At 42.9% G+C, this 23,346-nt stretch overlaps 3 protein-coding genes across 3 annotated transcripts in view; all 3 read right to left on the bottom strand.

Moving 5' to 3' along the window:
* Positions 1-7,875: 7,875 nt before the first annotated feature.
* Positions 7,876-12,541, bottom strand: LOC119276457 (AMSH-like ubiquitin thioesterase 2). The gene is made up of 9 exons (XM_037557507.1): positions 12,332-12,541; positions 11,281-11,327; positions 10,879-11,179; positions 10,678-10,767; positions 10,513-10,575; positions 10,293-10,367; positions 9,623-9,685; positions 8,450-8,502; positions 7,876-8,297 (listed from the first exon to the last, which is right to left on the bottom strand). The coding sequence occupies exons 2-9, from the start codon at positions 11,292-11,294 to the stop codon at positions 8,114-8,116; spliced, it is 843 nt and encodes a 280-aa protein (XP_037413404.1). The 5' UTR covers positions 11,295-11,327; positions 12,332-12,541; the 3' UTR covers positions 7,876-8,113.
* A 625-nt stretch (positions 12,542-13,166) lies between these two features.
* LOC119276456 (putative exosome complex component rrp40) lies at positions 13,167-18,906 on the bottom strand. Its single transcript, XM_037557506.1, has 10 exons — positions 18,748-18,906; positions 18,579-18,653; positions 18,371-18,457; positions 17,640-17,696; positions 17,128-17,220; positions 15,006-15,078; positions 14,741-14,816; positions 14,565-14,655; positions 14,335-14,456; positions 13,167-13,562 (listed from the first exon to the last, which is right to left on the bottom strand). The coding sequence occupies exons 1-9, from the start codon at positions 18,793-18,795 to the stop codon at positions 14,337-14,339; spliced, it is 720 nt and encodes a 239-aa protein (XP_037413403.1). The 5' UTR covers positions 18,796-18,906; the 3' UTR covers positions 13,167-13,562; positions 14,335-14,336.
* A 1,467-nt stretch (positions 18,907-20,373) lies between these two features.
* LOC119276455 (CASP-like protein 4A3) overlaps positions 20,374-23,346 on the bottom strand; it is a 5,038-nt gene continuing 2,065 nt past the window's right edge. Inside the window, exon 3 of the mRNA XM_037557505.1 lies at positions 20,374-20,865. Within this exon, the coding sequence (XP_037413402.1) occupies positions 20,674-20,865 (192 nt within the window). The 3' untranslated portion in view covers positions 20,374-20,673. The remainder of the gene's footprint in view (positions 20,866-23,346) is intronic.

Genomic DNA, 23,346 nt, shown 5'->3' with positions numbered 1-23,346 from the left:
GCTTCGGCAGTGCCCCCTGGAAGCAAACCTAGATATGAGAAAGAGGTGTTCCTTGTGGCTCCTTTTCCTTTCAGGCATCAAACTCAAGAATGTAGTTGTTGTTCGGCTCAAGAATGTAGTTGTTGTTCAGGACCCTGCTCATATCGAACTTGAAGAGACGAGATAGATCCTCCCTCGTAGGAAAGTCCACCCTGTACACATGCTCCTCAAGTTTCACAAGGGACCACTGGAAACTGGATGAAACCATCTCGCAAAGCCATTGTACAATCTACTCCTCCGTGATCGATCCATGTGTCACCTTTCACCACACCTATTATTGAGCTTTCCTTTGTTGGCGCAGGTGAGGTGGTGTCAGATGACTCAAAAAACATCAGCTCGAGGCAACGCACCCCATAAATGGTGACCACCGGCTTTGGTCCCAGGAGGAGGGGGCACTCTCCTGAACCATGCTTCAGCTTGAGGCAAAGCTCACAAAGCTCCGTCGTACACTCGGGCACAAAATGACCCTGTTCACCACAATGGCAACAGTTTATTTTTTCTTTCTTCCGTGACCACTTCGTAGCTCGTTCGCCCTTGGACTTATCACTAGGTTTGTTGCTCGTTGCATCGCAAGCAGCCGTCGGCTTTGCCACAGGCACCTTCATCGTGGCCAGTGCTCGGACGATGTCCATCGCTGCACCTGAGAGCTTCGGCGCAGGTGCAGCCTCTGTTGTCCACAAGGAAGTCGTCGGCTCCATCGTAGCAACGTCCTCCATTGCCTATGCCGATGGTCGAGGCGGAGGTGGCCTCCTGCCACCCCCTTCCTCCGTGGTTGGCGCAGAAAGACCCTTGGTGGCAAAAATTAGGGCCTAAGGCTCCCTCGATGAAGGTGCCAGGAGGGCCATAGAAACCACATCCATCACCATTGTCATTCTGCCAACCATAGCCACGACCTCCGCCCGCCGAGGACAAACCGCGATGTTGACCTTCACCATAAGTGGTATACCCATAATATCCCCATTGTCCCCCAGGCGCATAGTTCCAACCTCCAGCCGCATGCCGAGTGTCATCATGGCCAACCTTGTAATTGTGTGTCATAACCATCGACAGTTTCAGTTATCTTCTGGGTTTTAGATAGTGGACAGTCTAGATGAATCATGGTCAAGAAGATCCAATGGCTCGCGAAGCTCACTGATTTACTGTAACATCTCACCAATGTCATTCACTATTCTTCGTTTTACCGTTGTCAAGGCTATATAACAGCCAACGCCCAGCGCGTGTAGGCCATTCTATTCTGTTGAGAATTATCTCTTAAACTTGTATACCTAAAAGCTTTCCTCTAAAAGGAGATATACTACAGCATATTCCCTTCGCCAGATCTCAATTACAAACCCTAGCTCGTGAATCCCCTTCCACTCTCGCCCAAATCACTAGTAGATCGTGACAATTGGTATCATGAGCCATACGTTTTCTCGGAGGCGTGATCGCAAGGCGCAGTGCTGAATTTTTTTCCCTCCCTGTCCCAACCCGATTCAGAGGCATTGTTGGCGTTCGGCGGTGGTGAAGGAGGCACAGGCGGCAGAGCAAAATTCGTCGGTAGCTCGGACGGCAGTACTGGTTGCCGGAACATACTATTCTGGTGGTGAAATTCCAGGTACGTGCTTGGGTGGTGCTAATTTGGAGGCGGATCTCTGTGGTGGCAGCAGGATCTAATAAGTGGTTCGGGTTGCTGCACTAGTGCGGTAGTAAAATTCCTCTCCACTGAATTAGATCATGGGTCATTCGAAGTCAAGTATCGACGAGACAGATCTGCTAAACGGTTGCAGCTTAAGGAAGATGTGTTGACAAACAAAGAAGAGACAACTGGGTTGCGGGAAATAGATATGTTGAGAAAGGAGGTATAGACCTCAAATGCTAAGCAAGATGATATGAATTCGGTCCTTTCGATAGTGCAGAAAGCAATATTTTCTCTCAGTGAACAACTGTCTACAATTACTGGCGTATTGAAGACACTTGGTAATCAGGGAACAGCAAGTGTTACCCAACCAGATCTTCAAGCTCTAGAACAGGTAACAAGAAGGCCAGATCAGTTAACAGCTGTGTAGAAAAATGGTGAACTGCAGAAGGAAAGTCATGACACTGTCAACTGACCCTTAACTGAAGAATTAAGGAAGAGATTATTGTTGGAACAATAGAAGACAAGGCAATATACAGCTCTCAATGCTCAATGTTTACCACCTATCAATGTGGGGCAGCATGCTGGACCTCCAGGGTTTACCAAGCCTAATATGCAGGATATTTCTTCTGAAGGAGCTTCTCATACAACTCAAATGAAAACTGCTCGCACATCACTTTTTCAGACTGCAAATGTGCAAGAGGGGAAAGATTTCTGGACTGAGTATGGGAGAACTTATGAAAAAGAAACGAGGGCCCAGTTCCTCAAGAATATCACAAAAGCTCCCAAAATGGAATTTCCAAAATTTGATGGAGACAATCCTGGTGGTTGGATTAGGCAGTGTGGAAAAAAATTCAGATGGCTGGAGCACCATCAGATTATAAAGTCCCACTTTCCCAATTATATATGACAGGAAAGGCTGATAATTGGTTGAGAAGGTCTGGCATTATAAAGAAACAGTATACATGGCCACAATTCTGTGAAGTTTTACACAGATTTTCTCCCACTAGCTCTTATGATTTGACTGAAAGGTTTAATTCACTGAAACTTAACAACCTCGGCATTAGTGAATACACTGAAATATTTTAGGACCTCATGGAGGAAATGCAACTGGAAAACCCTGCACTCTCTGAACAATGGTTTATCAAATGTTATGTTAATGGAATGAGATCACATATCAAATTTCAGCTAAGACCATTAAGGCCTCCTACTTTGACACAAGCATATTCGTTGGCTATAGATATGGGGCAGTCACTACCTCCAAAGAAAAATTACTCATCTGCTTATGACAACAGTTCAAAAAACTCCTTATAATGCCTTCAAGACAGTGGGTTCTGACAGCAAAACTACTGACACTAAAACACCAGTTGTGTTTCAGAAGTAGAGAGAACTAGGCAAGTGTTGGAGGTGTGGTGATGCTTGGTTTCATGGCCATAAGTGCAAGGAAGCACCAGTTATAAATATGTTAACTGGTGAGGAACCTGCAGAGCTAACTGATGAGCAGACAACAAACAATGATGATGAACAAGAAGAGCAGCCACCTATTCAAGAAAAGTGTATGAGGATATCTGCCCAAGCTATGGACCCTAAAAGTGTGAACTCAATTTCAATACTTATACAAGTTGGTGGAAAACAAGTTTTGGCATTAGTAGACTCTGGGAGAAATTCAACATTTATGAATTTGCAATTTGCTCTTAAAACATCTTGTACCATATTGCAAGATAAGTCCATATCAGTGTCAGTGGCTGGGGGAGGGAAACTTTGCTCAGGCGCTTATATTCCTGAAACCTGTTTCACAGCTAACAAGGTCAAATTTCTGTAGACATTCAGAATTTTGGAACTTCCAGGACATGTAGTGTTGGGTTGTGATTGGCTGGCTAAACACAGCCCTACTTCCTTTGGTCATATCCAAAGATGAATCATTGTATGCAATTATAGAAAAACAAGGGTTACAATACCTGCATGTGACACCGTCACAAATGCTTCTGAGGTTGATGCATAGGAAATGAACAAAATGCTCTTGAAAGGAGCTACTGGTTTTGCACTCTATCTTACTAACTCCACTGTGCCCAAACCTGCCAAATAGCAGACTGTGGCAGAACTTGCACAAGTCAGGATTGTTGCAAAAAAAACTGTACAGCAAAGCACTGTACAAAATTTGACAAATGAAAATGAGGAAAAACCACCTATTGAACATCACAATAACTACAAATTTTTATCCCTGCCCAACATACCTGTTCCAATGCAGGAATTACTTTAGAGATTCTCTCATTTATTTGCATAACCTGAAGAACTTCCACCTATGAGAAAATTTGATCATGAGATACCTTTGCAGCCTGGAGCAGTGCCACCATGCTCTAGACCTTATAGAATTCCACACAGACAGAGACATGAAATGGAACATCTACAAAAATTGTTGTTCAACAGAGTAATCAAAGAAAGCCAAAGTCCATATGCAGCTCCTGCTATATTAGTAGCTAAATAAGGCAATACTTGGAGACTCTGCTAAGATTTCAGGAAGCTCAATGCTCTAACAGTTAAAAACAAATTCCCTATTCCTGTTATTGAGGATATGTTGGATGAGCTGCATGGAGCTAAATTTTTCACCAAGTTGGATCTAAGATCTGGTTATCACCAAATCAGAATGAGTGAAAAAGATATTCATAAAACAGCTTTCATTACTCATTTTGGTCATTTTGAATACCTTGTTATGCCTTTTGGTCTTGCAAATGCTCCAGGGACTTTTCAAGCACTCATGAACAGCATTCTGGCTCCATATCTCAGAGTTTTCACACTGATATTCTTTGATGACATCCTAATTTTCAGTGAAGCATTGGAAGAACACATCAAACATGTGGAGATCATTTCGGAAGTACTGAAAAAGGAGAAATTGTTTGTCAAACTATGAAAATGTTTATTTGCTGTGAATTAGGTTGAATACCTGGGACATATCATCTTTGGTGAAGGAGTTGCTACTGATCCAGCTAAGGTAGCTGCTGTGGTTGAGTGGGCCACTCCCACAACAGTAACTCAATTAAGGAGTTTTCTAGGACTATGTGGTTACTAAAGAAGATTTGTCAAAGATTTTGGTCTTATTGCAAGACCATTACATGACAGTCTTAAGAAAGTTGTTTCCAGTGGACAACACTACAGGATGTTGCTTTCCAAGCTCTCAAACAAGTTGTAGTAACTGCTCATGTATTGGCTCTTCTAGACTTTTCAGTTCCTTTTGTAATTGAAACTGATGCTTCAGGAATTGGGTTGGGGGCAGTATTAATGCAACAAGGAGAATCCCTTGCTTATTATAGCTCAACATTATGTCCTAGAAATGCTACATTATCCACATATGAGAAGGAAGCATTGGCTGTTGTAGAAGCTCTCAAGAGATGGAGACACTATCTAGTGGGCAACAAACTTATTATTAAAACAGATCATCAGAGTCTGAAGTTCATGACTGATCAGAAGTTGACAACTGGTATTCATCACAAGTTGATGATGAAACTGTTGGAGTTTGATTTTAAGTTGGAATATAAAAAAGGGAAAGATAATGTGGTAGTTGATGCTCTGTCCAGAAAAGGACAATTGAATGATATTTCCTTAGTTACTCCTAAATGGACTGAGGAAGTGGAGAAATCCTATGAAAAATATAACAAATGCAAGGAATTGTTGGAGAAATTGCTATTATCACCTGGCCATACTGATCAAAATGACACATTACACAATGGGTTGATCAGACATAAAGGAAAAAAATACATAGGAAATGATGGAGAGCTCAAAGCTAAACTACTCAGTGCATTACATTCTTCTGCTTTGGGGAAGGGCACTCTGGTAGAAAAGTCTCTTATGAAAGGATTAAGAAAAAAATACTGGCCTGGTCTCAAGGCTGACATGGACAAGTAGGTCACTGAGTGTGTTGTGCGCCAAAAGAATAAAGGAGAAACATTTCATTACCCTGGTATGTTGGACTCTCTACATATTCCTGATATGGCATGGACGCATTTATTGCCCAAATCAAATGGAAAGGATGTGATCTTTGTGGTGGTGGACAGGTTAACCAAATTTGCCCACTTCATGACTCTAGCTCATCCATTTTCTGTGAAACATGTGGACCAAGCTTTTGACATTGTCATCAGGTTACATGGCCCTCCTATTTCTATTGTCTCTGACAGAGATAAAATTTTCACTAGTCAGATGTGGAAAGATATTTTCTCTGCTCACAAAATTGATCCTAGGTACAGCTCAGCTTACCACCCTCAGTCGGATGGACAAACAGAGAGATTGAACCAATGTATTGAAAATTACCTGTGTTGTTTAACTTTTGAGCATCCAAAGCAATGGGCACACTATGGCAGAATATTGGTGCAATAGTTGCTTTCATTCTTCTCTTCAGAAAACTCCATTTGAAGCCATGTATGGATATTCTCCTCCTCAGATCAGTGAGTATGTAATACATGACTCGGAGGCCAAGGAACTGCTAACTGACAGACAAGAACTCCTTTCAACACTGAAACATAATCTCCATAAAGCTCAGCAACATATGAAGAAGTTTGCTGACAGAAAGCGGACAGAGAGATCATTTGAGGTTGGTGATATGGTATACCTCAAGATGCAACCCTATAGATTAAATGCTTTCGGTATCAAAACACACATCAAGCTACAGAGCAAGTTTTATGGGTCATTTCGAGTACTTCACAAAGTGGGAAATGTGGCATGTCATTTGCATCTTCCAAGTGAAGCAAAAATACATCCAGTATTCCATGTAAGTGAGCTCAAGCGACACATTGGTCCCCAGGTGGTTCCCTGTCAAGATCTCCTGTTGGTCAATGTTGATTGCACCATTCATCAAGCTCCGTTGTTCGTTCTTCAGACAAGGCAAATCCCCAGGAAGAACCTCCCAGTGGTGCAGCGGTTAGTACAGTGGGAGAATTTTCCTTCCGATGACGCTACTCGGGAAGACGCGGATTTTATTAAGCATACTTTCCCATCTTTCTTCAAGGTGACAGTTGAGGGTTGGCGCAAAGAAACTTGAGGACAATTTCAGTTTTTTGGGAGGGCATTGTCATAACCATCGACAGTTTCAGCTATCTTTCGGGTTTTAGATAGTGAACGATCCAGATGAATCGTGGTTAAGAAGATCCAACGGCTCGCAAAGCTCGCCGAGTTACTATAACGTTTCACCAGTGTCATTTACTATTTTTCATTTTACCGTTGTCAAGGCTATATAACAGCCAGCGTGTGTAGGCCATTCTATTCTGTTGAGAATTATCTCTTAAACTTGTATACCTAAAGGCTTTCCTCTGAAAGGAGATATACTATAACATATTCCCTTTGCCAGATCTCGATTGCAAACCCTAGCTTGTGAAATCCCCTTCCACTCTCGCCCAAATCACTAGTAGATCGTAACATTGTCGCGCGCACGGCCTGCGCCCTGCACACCGGCGTTCTTGGCCACCTCCCGTCCATCCCTCGCTAGAGGGCGGAGCCCACGACCGCCTGGACTGTTGTCGGCCCAACATGTCCCAACACCACCACCAGACGCCTATTGTTCTTTCTATGCACCACTGTCCAAGGATCCGGCTTGAAGAAATCCAATAAGGTCAATTTCGGGAGACTTGCCCTCGGGAGGGGTCCTTTCCATGGCCGATCGCCGTCGCCGTCCTCCGATAAACTATCTGGCGAACTACCTCCACCTTGTCCGCCTCCTGCAGTCCATGCCTTGCCGGATCCACCATCGTTGGCCCCATGCTCCTCGGGTATCCTACCTTGAATGCCTCGCAGGTCACATCTGAAGGCGTTAGTGATGCGATCTCATGATACTTTACTTTCCCTTTCTCCTTCCTCTGTCCTTTCTTGCTTGTTCTCCTCTCATCTTCGGCTTTTACTGGTTTTTCATGACAAGCCCATTAATTGTTCCACCTCCTACTGACTTGCCAAATAAAATTATTGTGTTCTTTGATAAAGAAAATGCTTAGCAAATAAAAATTGCCATTCTTTTACAAAATCACACTAACATGAGCAGGTACATCACATGCTAACCTACTAAAATATTTATGACCTTGTCGCAAAGCACTGGCAAGTATCTATTTCCTTCGTTCCTAAATATAAGTATTTTTAAAGATTTTAATATGAACTACATACGGATGAATATTGACGTATTTTAGGTAAGATTCACTCATTTTACTCCATATGTAGACTATATTGGAAAGACTTATATTTGCGAATGGAGGGAGTAGTACATAAAATACATTAGACGAGCGTGGCTGTTTTTTCAGGCACACCACATTACAACAGAACAGTTAAGAGTTAGGGAATAGTTGACATCATAGGTTGGTAACACCATTTCTTAACACGCCCATCAAGCTGACTAACAGTCACCGGTAAGATCTATCATCATCTATGGCATATGCGCCACATCACATACTTACATATTACAGTATGCCAGAGGGTATGCCTGATTGGTCACGCACCAGAACGCAGATCGACAATCTCAAACCGCAAATTAGGTTTGAAATGCACGTTGGTGCAGGTTTCATATATTGGACCGCCATCCGTCGTCTCTCGGTGAGTATGGAACCCACTCTCACTGCACTCCCTGAGCACATCCATGCCTCCTGGATCTGTCAACCTGAATATACCATAGCTCCTGGAATGTTTGCAAACAGCAGACAGACTTTCAGACTTTATTCTACTATTATTAGCCAGGTGGCATCACCGCGGGCAATTAGGTATAACAATAAAATGAATGACCCGCCACTGCATGTTAACTGTTGTAATTTTAAGCAAGAAAACACATGCCTAGTAGGATCGGTGGGAGCAGCAACAATCGCAACAGCTTCTGGTAACATGACCTGCATAAAGTTGATACTTCTATGTAAAAGTGATAACAGCATGAAAAGCAGGTCAAATAAAGCACACGGTCGTCTCCCGACAGATTGTTACACAAGCCAGCAATTCTGAAATAAGACTACTGCTGCGTTTGGATGTCTGTATTCAACCCTGGAATCGTGAATTGGTGTTGTCTAGACTCCAATACGGCTGTTTGGATGGTCACCGTATTGACTCCTGGAAACTTGCCTCAGTTCTGATCTCGACTCTCTCACAATTGCATGCTCTCTCCCTTGTTACCAAGCCAGAGACGGTCAGTAATCCTCTCAATTGTTTCGCTCCCGCAAAAGGTACCAGTTCACTTGCCCCGAACATAAATGAAGAAAGGAAGGGGCAGGCACAGAAGAGAGCGGCGATCTCCCACCTCACAACCCCCAGCCGTCTCCCACCACACATCCCAATGCGTTGGTTAATTTGGTATTGCATCCCATTTCAATTCAGTGGGCTCAATACAGACATCCAAACGAATCGTACATGTTTTTATCAATGTTGGCTCGCTAGTGCAAACCAGGGAGAACACAACAATCACACCAACTCAGTTAGGTCATGCTTCTGTAAATTTGCATTAACTTGGCTGGTCTATCCTGATATAAAGTTAGGTGACAACCTTTCAACTATACCATACAATATGCGATTTTCCCATCTGAAGATAAAGTATCAGCTCAAAGGCCTAACAAGTGACAGCAAGTCAACCCCTACTCAATAAAGGATAGACCATGTGTGCAGATGACATGGTGCCTTTCGGAGTTAATATTGGTGAACTTGTGATTGTTTCTATTCAGCATTTTGAGAGCGAACTTATTATTTTATACATTTTATGCCCAGCAGCATACAAGCCCCTTAAGTGGTTCGATCATCAGATATGGCACTGTCATACCAATAACTCAAAAGTTTCAAATGTGCGTTGTTGCATACAGATTAAAATCATATTTGTTAGCTACTCTAGTGGTTGAAGGATTCGGCAAATATAATTTCTAGCTGAATTTCTCATGGAGGATGTCCATGGTATATGAGACTGGAGGATTTTCATAAAAAGAAACAATATCCTTAATTCATAAACATCAACAAAACTTATTTAGATACCTGATAAGAGAATTGAGTGTGCAAATCGATCGACGATAGAAAGCATGTTTGTGAAGGGTGAGTCTGGAAAAGACAAAGCAAAATGTCAATTGTCAACTAACTGTTAGTAAATTACAGTAGTTACTGCATCTAAGCACACTAAGAAAGCATATGCTCAAGTAACAAGTTTTGGTATAAAAAGATGGGTTCCATGCTACTAAGTTCAGTGTGTTTTCTATAAGAAAAATATTGGTATTAATTGTGCTTTATGTCAATCTTCTTTCAAATGTATTAGAATTGACGAACACAATAGTTTTATATTGGCTGCAGCAATGGCCACAATTGCAGTATATTATTAAGTGGTGGAGGCTATATTCACGCTTTTATTCACAGTAACAGTGGATATTCAATGGTAACTATTATGAATATATATCTTAAATATTTATGTTCTTACCTCCTGTGATAAATTTTTTCAAAAAATAATGCTAGTTTCAAATCAGAAGACAGGAAATTCAGATTACACACCCTAACTTGGCACTAAACACTGGATACACTGATACAGTTTTATCTCATCATACCTAATGTTCTTAGACCATATGATGTAGGCTAGCCATGTGTATTTATTTCATTTACAATATTAAACCAACAGAAAACTGAATTCGATGAAGTATGGAAATGTTCAGATATCTACATGTATCCACCCTGCAGGGTAAAGTGACTGCTCTGATAATACGGCGTGTATCTCCTCCTCGTTAGAAGCTTGACACTGCATTTGGAAACAGGCAGATTCATATAGATAAATGGAAGCAAGACACATTAAAGTAAGATGACAAATGATATGTTAAAAGGTAAAATGACAAATTAAACAAAATAATGTCTTTTTTCCCCAAACCATACAGTTACTGACATACTGAGTGAGCAGTTCCTTCTTGCTTTGGAATGATCAATGTTGTCACATAGTAAGTTCCATCCCTCTGCAAATAAATGTAAAAAATGAAGATGCAAATGTGAATATAGCAAGACTATCAGTGGTGACATTGGTAAATCTATCTAATTCTTCTCCCAACTGCACTTACAAATGAAGCACCAAGAATTCCACAGGTCTCTAGATTATTGCTTGTATTCTCCTTTGCAAGTTCCATGAATTCGTCTGTCAATCTCACTGACTGCAAGACACACATACATCAGCGATCTTATCTAAAACTTGACTGTCTTCACATGCTCCTAGGAAGCGCACACACTCAGTGAAGGGGATGAGAAATGAAAACAAAACGTACTATTTGCATGTCATGCAAATTGTTAGATGCAGAAGACTGCCCGAATGAAGGTGTTGATTGATCATCCACGTATTCAGTATCATGGCTAAAAGGAGCATCGCCAAAGCTAGAAAGGTCTTCTATCCAAGAAACTATAGGAGATGGAAAGTGGTGCTTCACAGGGTAGGCACCGATATCGCGATCCATTGTTGTTGGCAGATTAGATTGGTAGTGGGTGATCTTTTTAGCATCGGCAGTATGGAGATACATCGTTTCACCAGGTGTTGAACGCGTCCTACATTTTCTGGTAGTGTTTTCAGATCTGCCATCAGCATCACATGTCAAAATGTTATGAACTCATAATGTTGTAGCAGAACTACAGTTGAGATACAGAAAAATAAGAGACTAGCTGGTATGGTATACCTCCCGCAACTCATGGCTGGGGGCACTCAGCGGGACCTAATTCCAACCTGGAAATTGAGAATTGCCAAACAATTAATTAGGAACAGAGAAAAGAGTGACAGCATTTTACTCATTTATTTTAAAATGTAGCAGCTTCAGGAGATCCCAACAGCAGCAGCACGTGGCGTTAAGCATCAGTTAGTCAAACTAAACAGATTTGCTTTTTTCAATCCTAATAAAAAATGATCAACATCATCTAAAACATATAAAGTAGTGCTGCCATAGACCATGAACCACTGCTCAAAGCCTCAAACTCGCGATCAATGGGATAATGGTAGTGACCGTGGTCACTTGTCGCTTTAGAAGAACAAAAAAAACGTAAACACCTACTCCCTCCATTCCGAATTACTTGTCACAGAAATGGATAAAAATGGATATATCAATAACTAAAGATATGTCTAGATACATCCATTTATGTGACACAAGTAATTCCAGACGGAGGGAGTACATAATAATTAGTCCGATACTCGGATTACAGATCAGCTCAACTCGACATACTCCCTCCATCGACAAATACTACCTCCGTCCCAAAAATAAGTGTCTTAGTACAAAGTTGTACTAAGGTCAAGACACTTATTTTGCGACGGGGTCAAGACACTTATTTTGGGACGGAGGGAGTATAAGATATTCTAACTATTTCCTGAACCGGATGTATATAGACACGTTTTAGTGCGTTTGTTCACTCATTTCAGTCGGTACGTAGTTCATATTGAAATGTCCAAAAGACCAAAACATCTTACACTATTTGTGAACAACGGAGGGAGTACCAGCAACCACCGAACTACCAAACATGTACAAGGACAAGCTACCACGTTGTCAGCAAAAAGAAAAGAAAAAAAAAGACAAGCTACCACCTCGCCGAAGGAGACTATCCTTATCTTCCCCCGGCCGGGGCCGGGAAATCTACTAATCTCTGTCTAAGAAATTCGTGGGCAGCCTGCCAGACAGCTAGGGAAAAGCAGCCGCGAACGCACGGAGAAGCGAGATCGGGAAAGAGGGAAAGGGCGCTCACCGGGAGTAGTCTGGACTGGAGGAACTTTGCTGGAGCCGAGGGGAAGCCGAGGGGGGGCGGGGAAGAGGGAGGGGAAAGGCGAGCAAGCGATGGGCGCGTGATGCTGATGCTCTTGTGTTGTCCGACGCGAATCGAAAGCCGCAGCCGCGGCCGGTTTCAGAACGAGATTGCGTGCACACACACGTCGCCGTCAGAGGGGCCGTGCATGCCATACACATGATCGTCCGTCGCACAGAAAAGAAAGGAAGGGATTTAAAAGCGAGACAGAATTTCATTTCAACTATATAAAAAAACGAGAGAGAATTTGGGATAAGGACGACAAGTCCGAGGCCCGGAAGGTGCCGACGGGAAGCAAAAAATGCATCAAGAGAGAGCGCCGTGGCTGGCGGTGCGTTGGGACTCCGTGTCCCGTGTCTGCGTGTCGGCTGGGCATTCGGGCAAGCGGACGGTGCCGACCTGCCTGTGCATGGCGCAGCGCGGGACGGAGAGGGTGGACAGTTTGTTGGGGAATCGGGAGGCGTCACGTTTGCGCGCTTGTGATCTGCAGGAAAGTTTCAGGTGATAACGAGACCTAGGGTATACGGGTTTTGGGCCGTTGGATCTCAGATCCAACGCATCTAAGAGGCTGCTGTACCTGCGCGCAATTCCTAAACTTTTGAGGGGCTTCTTTGTAAAATGTTCCAGAGCCACCTGCGAGCCGTTGGACGATCGCATCTCAGGCGCGGGAGCGAGTGTCTAAAAGTTGTAATTGCCGGATCAGTACAAACCAGTTCTGCTACGTTTTCGTGTCAAGAAACGTGAAATCATGCGCCATATCATTGAGCAGGACTTCAGCTGATTTTGCTTACAGAGCTCAGTGTGATAGTTTCACACCATAAATTTATAAAATATAGGAGTAACATCCATCAATCATCTTCTAATAGAGCAGCACACGCAGCCTTGTGCAAATCTCTTACAGTAGCATATTACAAAGCTAAGAAACCATGTATCCGCAAGTACAACATCCACCCGGTGATTTAGAACGTTTACCAATCAACCGGTTGCTTTAGCCCCTGCATCATCAAAAAGCACCAACCACTTTAACGCGTCTATTTTACATGCCATCCCATCTACTATTCCTTGGTAAGGTGCATGATAATGACTAGCCATCTTTCCAGTTGCAGAATCATCTGCGGCGTTTGACAAACAATAATTCAGAATCCTTTTACAGTGCCTGATTATGTCCTGCTCCCTGCAAGGGAAGATGCAGTCAAATTTTCCAACACTTCTCAATCAACAACAGCAGACATGAAACATGCAGTGCAATCTTCTCCTTAACCCAGTGGAATAGATTATGATATCGCTCCGTGATGAAGCAATAGTTATGTCTCGGTGTCCATTGATCCAGTGAAGAAAAAAAAGGGAAGAATTAACATTTGCGATCAAGAAGTCTACATTTAAATGTACAAATGGTTCGCATGCTGCTGACCATATGTACTCCCTCCGTTCCCAAATGTATAAGTCTTTTTAGAGATTCCAACAAGTGACTACACACGGAGCAAAATGAGTGAATCTACACTCTAAAATATGTCTACATACATCCGTATTTTGTAGTCCATTTGAAATGTCTAAAAAGACTTATATTTAGGAACGGAGGAAGTAGAAGCTATGTATTCGCGACTCAAAAGTCTATTTAATAATTGTATAAATTCTGAAACATGTAAAATGATGTTGTCCTGTTGTTCTCCTTATGCAGGTGCATGAAATAGGTGCACTGTTGACAAATGCATAAAGCTCAGTGAGAACTGCAGCAATCAAAATATTCAGCACAGTGCAATGCATTTTCCAAGGAGAAAAAACTGGTCATATATTACTCCCTCTATCAAAATATAAGGCGTTTTTAACACTATGATGGTCAAAAAATGTCTTATATTTTGATACGGAGGGAGTATTTACCGGTACACACTAATGAGAATGAGGTGCCACCCCACGTTATAAGTTTGAATAACTATGTGCTGACTTACCATCATGACAGTTTAGCCAGGAGTTTTTCCACCATGGTTTTTTGTTGTAAGCGACTATAAGATTCTGATTCTTTAATTGCACTTGATACAACGATGACATTACTTGGCGAAGGAGCATTCACCTACAGGACATAAATAGGGTAATATAAGCAATTAACAAGCACAACATGCATTAATAATTTCCAAGTTTTCAAAAGAGAAAGAAAAACACGATTATATCAGAAGCATACCCATACTCGACCATTCAGTCCAACAGCTATCTCAAATGATAGTTTTTTCCCAAGGGCCTCTAGAAGTGGACATGTTGGGGAACTTAAAAGCCTACAAGTAATCAACATAATAAATATTGAAGGAGAATAGTAATACTAGCACATTACTGAAAGATTATGGCATGCGTTCATCTCACATTCTTGCCAGGCCAGTTGATGTTTCAAACGTATAACCACTTTTCAGTTGACCAAATTCAGCAGTTTTTCCACTTGCTGTAAAAGATAGTCCATATCATTATATTTGGATAGCAGTACAAGGAAACAAAAATGCAACAGTTTGGCACAAAACACTGTACTCCAAGATCTCACAGCCATATGAGCCAAGATTCCCAACATGATGTATTTTTGAACTTCTAATTTTGAAACTCATAGAAACACTGAATTATGAAATTAGCAAGTTACCATCCATGCATGAAAGCTCTGGATTCATAATGCTATTTGCTTTCACCACTCTGGCATATATTAATGTACCAATCTGCAGGAGAAAACACACAGTAAGTATTTATAATAACCATGCATCAAGCTCAAGGAAGGAAACTGAATATTAGGCACAGAAACTGCAACCTTTCGGAATCATTACAAGCTGAGATCATATTTTTAAGGCATATAATCCCTACTTAAGTATAACACCCGCATCCAGTATTTGACAAATTGTTACAACACAAACATCATTGAGTGCATGTAATGAATTTGAAGCTACATAACGGGGCGGCTATTTCAATGTAACGACTGAGGACAGATCGGAATCAACAAACAAGTGAAATTGACCCAAAAAATGACAAAAATGCATCACAAATTAAAACAGCTCAACACTATTCGAAATTCAATTATCAAACCCTATATTTTGCATAAAAACGTATGCACTCCATACAAGATAAAGAAAAAACTAAAAATTGCACCATGTAAGATTTCAGTATCTACTAAGATACATAATAATTTGATCCAATCAATGAATTCATGTTAATTTTATAAGAAAAAACATATGATATGCAAATAGCTACTCAAAGAAAAATAATTAAAGTTCAATGGCCAACTAAAAATACGGTAAATCTCTCCTGTCTAAAGAAACTTAGTGTTCCCCGTTCCATCCCTCTTCGTCGTCCGCCCCTCCCCACCTGCACCAAATGAACAGGAAAGATCTCTTCTCTTTCATTTTCTCCTCTTTTTCTTCGCCTCATGTTATGATCACCAGTTGGAAGCACATCTCTCTTGGAAGGAAGAGATCGCCACCCAATCCCCCGATCAGATTTGATTCGAGCAATTAAACAAAGTATCGCCTCCCACAGGAACTCGCCATGTCGTGGCCGGCCGGCCCGCGTCTCCCCGTGCCGGCTGGACCTTGACTTGCCACTCTGGTCACCATGGCACCAAGCAGCCGACGGCGCAGGCCTTCAGCACCTTCCCTGCCATCATTTTTAGACTCCTAAAAAATCACATACGCGCCATGCCATGCGACCACCACGAGATCTGCATGGAGCTTCGCTACGTGGCCACAATGGAACCTGCAGGATATGCGGTCCACATCTGCGGCTCCCAGGTGGCGAACAGTCTGCAGGGAGCCCCACGCATGCTGCCGTCTGTCATCAGTTGTCACCAAGTTCGGAGGCGTGCAGTACGATGGGCGTGTTCCACAGCCGGGTGGGCGGCTACTGGAACCACAGCACTTTGAACCTTGGCAGCATACTTCAACGACAAGGTGTACTCGGAACCAGAGGACAATGCACGGAAGGATGATTCATAAGCATGTCCATATGTTCGCTTTGTTTTATCTCAGTCAACACTAAAGGAAAAAATAGACTACGAAAATGAGCCCAAGTAATACTAAAGAAAAACAAAAACTAGGGTTCTGGATATTGCATTTCAATAGGGTAGATACAAAACTAATAGCGACTAGAAGTTAAAATGTTGCATTTCCATGTTGTATGCACTCCATTGGGTTTTCGCTGTTTAGACCCCGGGCCTGGATGATATACTATAAATGCTTCAATGCACTTGAACGGTTGAACCCGCAGCCATGACCGTCATCCCCATACGAATCAAGAAGGTTACGGTGATGGCGGCGATGCTCAGTCCATATTGAGGCTGAGGTGGCGCGAATGGCCAACTGACAAAGGTCATGGCGAGCTAGAGCATCAACAATTGCATGGACCGCATAAAAGCTGCCTTAGCGATGGATTCGGACGCCGGCGACTATGCGAGCGTCGACGGCGAAGGAAGATGAGGAGCACAAGCACGTCAGTGGAACTTATACAACTGATGGTTTTCTGCTGTTACGACCCGTTCTCGTTGCCATGGTGCAGCATTTTCTTCCACAATTTTGCTACCATGCCAACATTTTTCTATCATGGCATCCCGTTTCGTTAGTGTATCCCCGTTGCAATGCACGGGCATTTTCCTAGTAACTATTAAAAATGGTTCCTTCTTTGATGGCCAATAAAGGAAGAACAGCACTGTGTGCTTCACACAAAATAACCTATAATTGGAAAGAAAAGGTTCTACAACCATTAATGACTCAATGCCATACCTCAAACTTTGGTATGTTCCTCCTTGTACCACCTTCAAATGAGAGAACTGGTAAAAAGGCCAAATTAGGCCCCTTTATGTCCACCAAGAAGTTCTGGAATAACCAAATCCAGCTCAGCAGAAGGGAAAGAATCCATAAGAACACATCATACGCATACAGAATAAATTAATTAAAGTAACATTTAAAATTATGCTTCTGGTCACCGTCCTATGGTAAAATTCGCGAATGCTCATTTTGACTTTAGATACACTCCCTCCGTTCCTAAATATAAGTCTATATAGACTACATACGGAGCAAAATGAGTCAATCTACACTCTAAAATATGTCTATATACATCCGCATGTAGTTCATATTGAAATCTCTAGAAAGACTTATATTTAGAAACGGAGGGAGTATATTTCAATTGTAATAACAGGGAGGATGTCATCAGATTTATAATAAGATGGTTATAAAAGCGATCATAAGACTAGAAATCGAGCTGGAAGTACTTCTAAAGGCAAATGTATACTTACATCTGGTTTGGTGTCAACTACAATACCAAGAACCGTGTCTTCTACAGAAGGTACATACTGCCAAAAAAACAACAAGCATTGTATGAATAGGCAGTCATTGAAACAGAACACAAGGAGACTGAACACTGAAAAAGCATACTATGCACAATCTCATATACTCCCTTACAGAGGGAGACAAGGTAATGTTTGGAGTTTATCAAACTGATTAACTGTGTTTGAAAAAGCTGAAGAGAAACTAACATGCTCAAGCAATGAAGAGTTGAAACTTGATCCAAAACAAAGGCCGGAACAATACATATACACTGCATACTTGAAAGGTAACTATGAGTCCATGACAATTCCAAATGAATGTTAGTGTGCATCAGTGCTGGAAGTTGCGTAGCATTGTATTAACATGACCCAGTCCACAATAGTGGCACTTAAGCTTCCACATTAGTTTAGTGATATTGGTAGCAAGGGTCACAACATAGGAATATCAGCATAAATTTCCTTCAGTCAAACCATGAGCATGAAGTGTGAGAAAAATTAGTTACATGAAAAAACAGCATATGGTGGCTACAATATACAAAGTGAGCATACCTGTTCAAGAATTTCACATTCTCATATCATAGCAATGATAAATCTCAACGGTTTCTTTCAAGCAGAGATAAAAGTCACACATACGATATCCTACATAGGAACAATTTCTATAGTGTGAAAAAGCATCTATGAGCGCAAACCAGAGGACTCACCCTCTTCTGGGAGTTCTCCACCCAGTACTTGTTGGGCTTGGACAGTCGAAGCCTCCCAGCACTAGTTGCCTGGATAGTGTCACAATCCTGCGAGCCCCCAGGAATGAACCGTAAGCCTCGTTACCCAAAATGAACCCCCATTAAAACCCTAATCCCTAAACCTCGGAAGGGGCAGCCGATTCCCACTTTACAACACGGGATGTTTTACCTGGCGCAGACCGGCGCCGAGCTTGATGGTCTGGTTGGTCATATCGGCGAGGTCCAGGATGACGTCGCCGGGGACCTGAGCGTCGACGGCGAGGCGGGGGAGTTAGTCGAAATCCGCGGAGATAGCGAGCGAGATGCTGGGATATCCAAGGAAAGGATGGAGGATTTACCACATAGCTGTCGACGAGAGCGGAGCGCTGCGGCTTCCTCGACTCCATTGCTCAGGGACGGCGGGCTGGCGGCGTGACGGCGTCGACGCTGGAGTAGGGTGGTGTTGTCTGCGCGGCGCGGCTGCGCTTCTTCCTTCCGGTGCCCGTGCCTTCAGGAGTAGATGGGCCTGGGCCTGGGCCTCGAAAACGATGGCGCCTTGTTTGTTTGGTGCCCTTGGACCGAACTGTGAGGCCCCTTCCATGTCAAGTGGTGGTATTAATATGCGGTCTCAAAAAAAAATGCGGTCAAAAAAAAAGTGGTGGTATTAATAAGTATCTCAAAAAGTGCTAAAAATCTCAAAAGAACTCAAAAGAAAAAAAACTATCTCAAAGTCAAAAATAAAAAAACAAAGTGGTATTAACGATCCGGCAACACTGGAGGGTCTTGCCGCAAGAGAAGCACTAGCCCTTGCGGAACATCTTTATGTCCAGCGGATACACATCGCATTAGATTGTAAGGTGGTGATCGATGATATCGAGCAAGGATCCGCAGCTTGCTATGCTGCAATCATACAGGAAATCAAAGAACACTCTTCAGCTTTCAATTCATGTAGTTTCGTCCATGAGCTTACAAACATTAATTTTGAAGCTCACAGCCTCTCAAAAGTACGCTCATAGTCTAGGGTTTGATCGCCATGTCTGATTTGGCCAGCCCTATGGTCATGTACTTGTCCATGTAAACATTATTTCTGGATGAATAAAGCTTTATGAATTTGCCTACAGAAATGAATGACCACACACATGGGCCAGAAGATGAAAACTAGGTAAACAGATACGGATAGTTCGGAGATGACCATGACAATTTACTTAGAAATTAAAAATAAAGCATTTATTGAACTCATGCTTCGACCCGTTACTTCAAAAGTTTGAACTGATGAAAAAAGGAGGCCAATATATCACAACACTATGAATTAGGCCTATGGAAATGCTAACAAAGGAATTTAGCAATTTTCTCTTTTCTGGACAAGTTAGTAAGAATGATATTTCTGGGTAAAGTCTTGGTATGTAGGAGTAGTTTGGTTCTAGGCCTAGCATTGCCACATTTTGCCACATATTTTTGCCAAGATTGCCTAAGCTTTACTCATTTAGTTCATCAAAATGAGAGCCACAAGTTGGCAAGCCTAAAGGATCTTGCCACATTTTTATATGTATGTCATGTGGGGCCCAAGTATGGCTTGACTAAGGTGTGGCTGGAACCAAATACTCATTTAAGTTGGTCAAATTTGTCTAACCTTAGGTGTGGCAATCTTTGGCAAAGTTAGTCACAAACCAAACAGCCCTGTAATCTGAACCAAGTACAAAACTTTTTATGAAACAATTTTCCAAACAAGCCCTAGAGGTGAAGAGATTAAGTGTCCATACGGTCTTTATAATTACAATACAATTACAACCTGCTACCTCTTACCCAAGTTAAAAGAAACTGTCAGCATTTAACCTCAATATGTCACTGGCACTGCTTACTTATGAACTCCTATGCTGAAATTTCACCAAGCTAAGCTCACCTGTGGAGAACTAGATGTACTAACATACGGGATTCACATGAAAAATGTCACCACATACAGGAATCACATGGACAATTTCAGCACATACAGGAATCAATGGAAAATTTCACCAAATACAGGAACATATCATTGGCACTGCAGTGGCCACCCATAACGCCTTTTAATCCCTTAGGGCTCTATAACATTTTCTTACAGAATCATAGGTCCCCAAGTTAGTAAGCTCATATACTTGTACATCCACCCGTGTTTGAACAGTCTGTCTTGAATTTAATGTGTGGTTGCGACACAACCAGCAACATAAGTTGCAGAGAAAAAGGGTCACACAGGTGGCATGCCAACGTACATCTAGAGCATAATATTTACATCAGTAATGCACACCACAGGTTTAAGGGATTGAGCTGAATACACGATGAGCAGAGATGATGGAGCTCAGACCAAGTGCAATGAAAGCTAAGAACGCCATTGAGCCTGAGGCATTGATAAGTTTGGCGAACTGATCCACGCCAAATCTAGACACCCACACATCATTGCGAGAAAGCGCTGCTGAAGACGCTGACAGCAGCAGGTAAGCCAATACCTGCAATATTGGCACGAGTAGTTCAATTACATCCGGCCACTTGCTTGCAGCTTATATTTGTTAATTAATATAATGTTGCCTTGCAACTTCAAATTTGTGCATAAAGTCATAACTGAATGTTAGAGATGTGACTAAGCACAGAAAGTTAGGAACAACTGCAACACATATTTTGAAACAAGGCCTATAGAACCCTCAATGATACGACGGTAGGCTAGAGATGAAAGCCAACAGAAACATGTGAAAACCAAAAAGAGAAGAGAGCAAGTAAAAGTAATCAGAGTAAGGGCATCTCTAGCCGATCCCTTAAAAAGGGTTAATTCCTCAAAATATTCTCTTTTGAGGAGTTAACCACACCTAGCCCAACTCTTATCCAGCTAACTCCTCAAAACTCCCAAACCTTGCCAACTCTCTCGTTTTTAAGTGGCCACAACCAATTCTCAGCAAAATTTCCACCCCTCCTAAATCGCGCATGCGGCACCTCGTCTTCCCGCCACCGCCGCGCAATGTCGCCACTAGTCACTGGAAACCCCGATTCCGACAGGAATGGGACCGCAAACCTCCTCCTCAAGCCCGCACGCTAAGCCGCCGGAGCCGACCACCGTGTCACCGTCCGCGTCAAGGAAGCGGATCCGTGCCGTGAACAAAGGTCGGCGGCAAGGCCGCGCCAGCCGCGAAGATGGATGACCAGTGCTTCGGCCGATGGAAAGCGGGCGAGGAAGCCGACGGCGGCCGGGAAGGCCCTCACCAAGGCGGGGGCAAAGAAAAGTAAAGGCGTCCACGCCGACGCCTTCCCCACGTCCGGTGCCTAGCTGCCCTTCTTCGGCAACCCCCATCTCCTCCTCCGGCACGTTAGGCCGTCGCAGCCGCGGCCGAGGTCCATGGCCACCAAGTGTTCGACGACAATACCCAAGAGGTAAAGTTGTGCTTTTCTTTTTTGCGAAGGATATTGGTGATGGTTTGCGGCGGCGATCTTGTGATGTGCTTGTTGTTGTTGATTGTAGTGTGGAGGAGCATGATGTTGCAACTTTCATGTCTCAATTGGATGCACCACACATACTCAGCCTTTGACGATCTCGATTATGATGGTGCGCGGTATGATCAAGAACAATAGAGCGAGGAGGAGGATGATCCCGGAGTGGAGGTCGATGATCCCATGGAGACACAATCAAGCACCAAGAGGTCAAGGACAATGAAGTACGACCAAGAAGAGGACATTGCTTTGTACTTTGCTTGGATGAATGCCTTGATTGTATGAGTCAAACAAAAGAGAAGTTTTGGAGTAGGATTGAAGACTACTATTGTAAAATGTAACCGTCCATTCCCCGCCGCACTCGAGGCTCACTTTCCCACCGGTGGAGTGTGATCCAAGAGCAATGCAACCGATGGTCCGGTTGCATTGATCAGGTCAACCATGCACCACCGAGTGGGGTGCCAACCACGATGGGCCTCCCATCCAAGAGCTATACAAACAACGCAACAAAAAGGGCGGCGGCAAGGCATTCACATTGTACCATTGCTACAAGGAACTAGTTGGCAATGAGAAGTGGATCCGGAGGAATTCCGAAACCACGCCAAAGAGGTCACAAATTAGCATATTCGTTGAAGCCGATGACAAGGAGGATGAAAATCCTCACAAAAGGCCGGATGGGCAAAAGATTGCAAGAGAGAGGAAGAAGAATGGAGGCGGCGGCGCCTACAAAGAGGAGCTTTGTGCTATGATTGAGACCAAGAAAGCTTTGGCGACCAAATGCAAAGAAGAAAAGGCGGCGAGGTGGAACGAGCTCAAGCTCATGGAGGATGAGAAGTGGAGAGCAAAGTTGATGGAGAAAGCAAAGAAGGTGGGAGCGGAGGAGCGGAGGATTGCACTCGAGGATGAGAGGCTTGCAAAAAAGAAGAAGGCCAAAGAGCATGCTATCATGTTCATGAACCTGAGCACGATTGATTCCACGGCAAGGAGGTATTGGGAATTCACTCATGGGGAGATCTTGGCCCAATTAGAGGTCGGCCGTAGTGGTGATGGTGGTGGACATGGTGGTGCCCGTGGTGGTGATGAGCACGTTAGTACTTGAGTTAGTGTAGTATGCATTTGATAGGGCTTGGTCCACGACATAAGACATGCCATGTTGTGGTTTTTTGGATCAAACTAGATTGATTTGATGGCTATTTGATGAAGTATATGCATGTGTTAATTTGAATTGTTTCGACCAGATGAACTACATGTATGTTTGTGGTTGAATTGTTGCATATGGTGAATTTGAGTCATTCAAATGATTGATGAAACACCATGCAATTGTTTGAATTGTATGTGACAAGGGGTGGAAGAATTAGTCCAAAGAAAATTAGGGAGTTAAATATAGGGGTTCAGTTAGGTCTGCCCCTATCTTAACTACTCATGTTTGAGGACTTATGGTTTGGGGGAGCATTTCAGGAGTTATAGGATAGGGGTTCGGCTAGAGATGCCCTAAAGCAAAGTAAATTAAG

The sequence above is a fragment of the Triticum dicoccoides genome, chromosome 3B, assembly GCF_002162155.2.
Source record: "Triticum dicoccoides isolate Atlit2015 ecotype Zavitan chromosome 3B, WEW_v2.0, whole genome shotgun sequence".
Classification (NCBI taxonomy): domain Eukaryota; kingdom Viridiplantae; phylum Streptophyta; class Magnoliopsida; order Poales; family Poaceae; genus Triticum; species Triticum dicoccoides.
The sequence above is the reverse complement of the archived record's forward strand: the minus strand, read 5'-3'. Positions and strand labels throughout refer to the sequence as shown.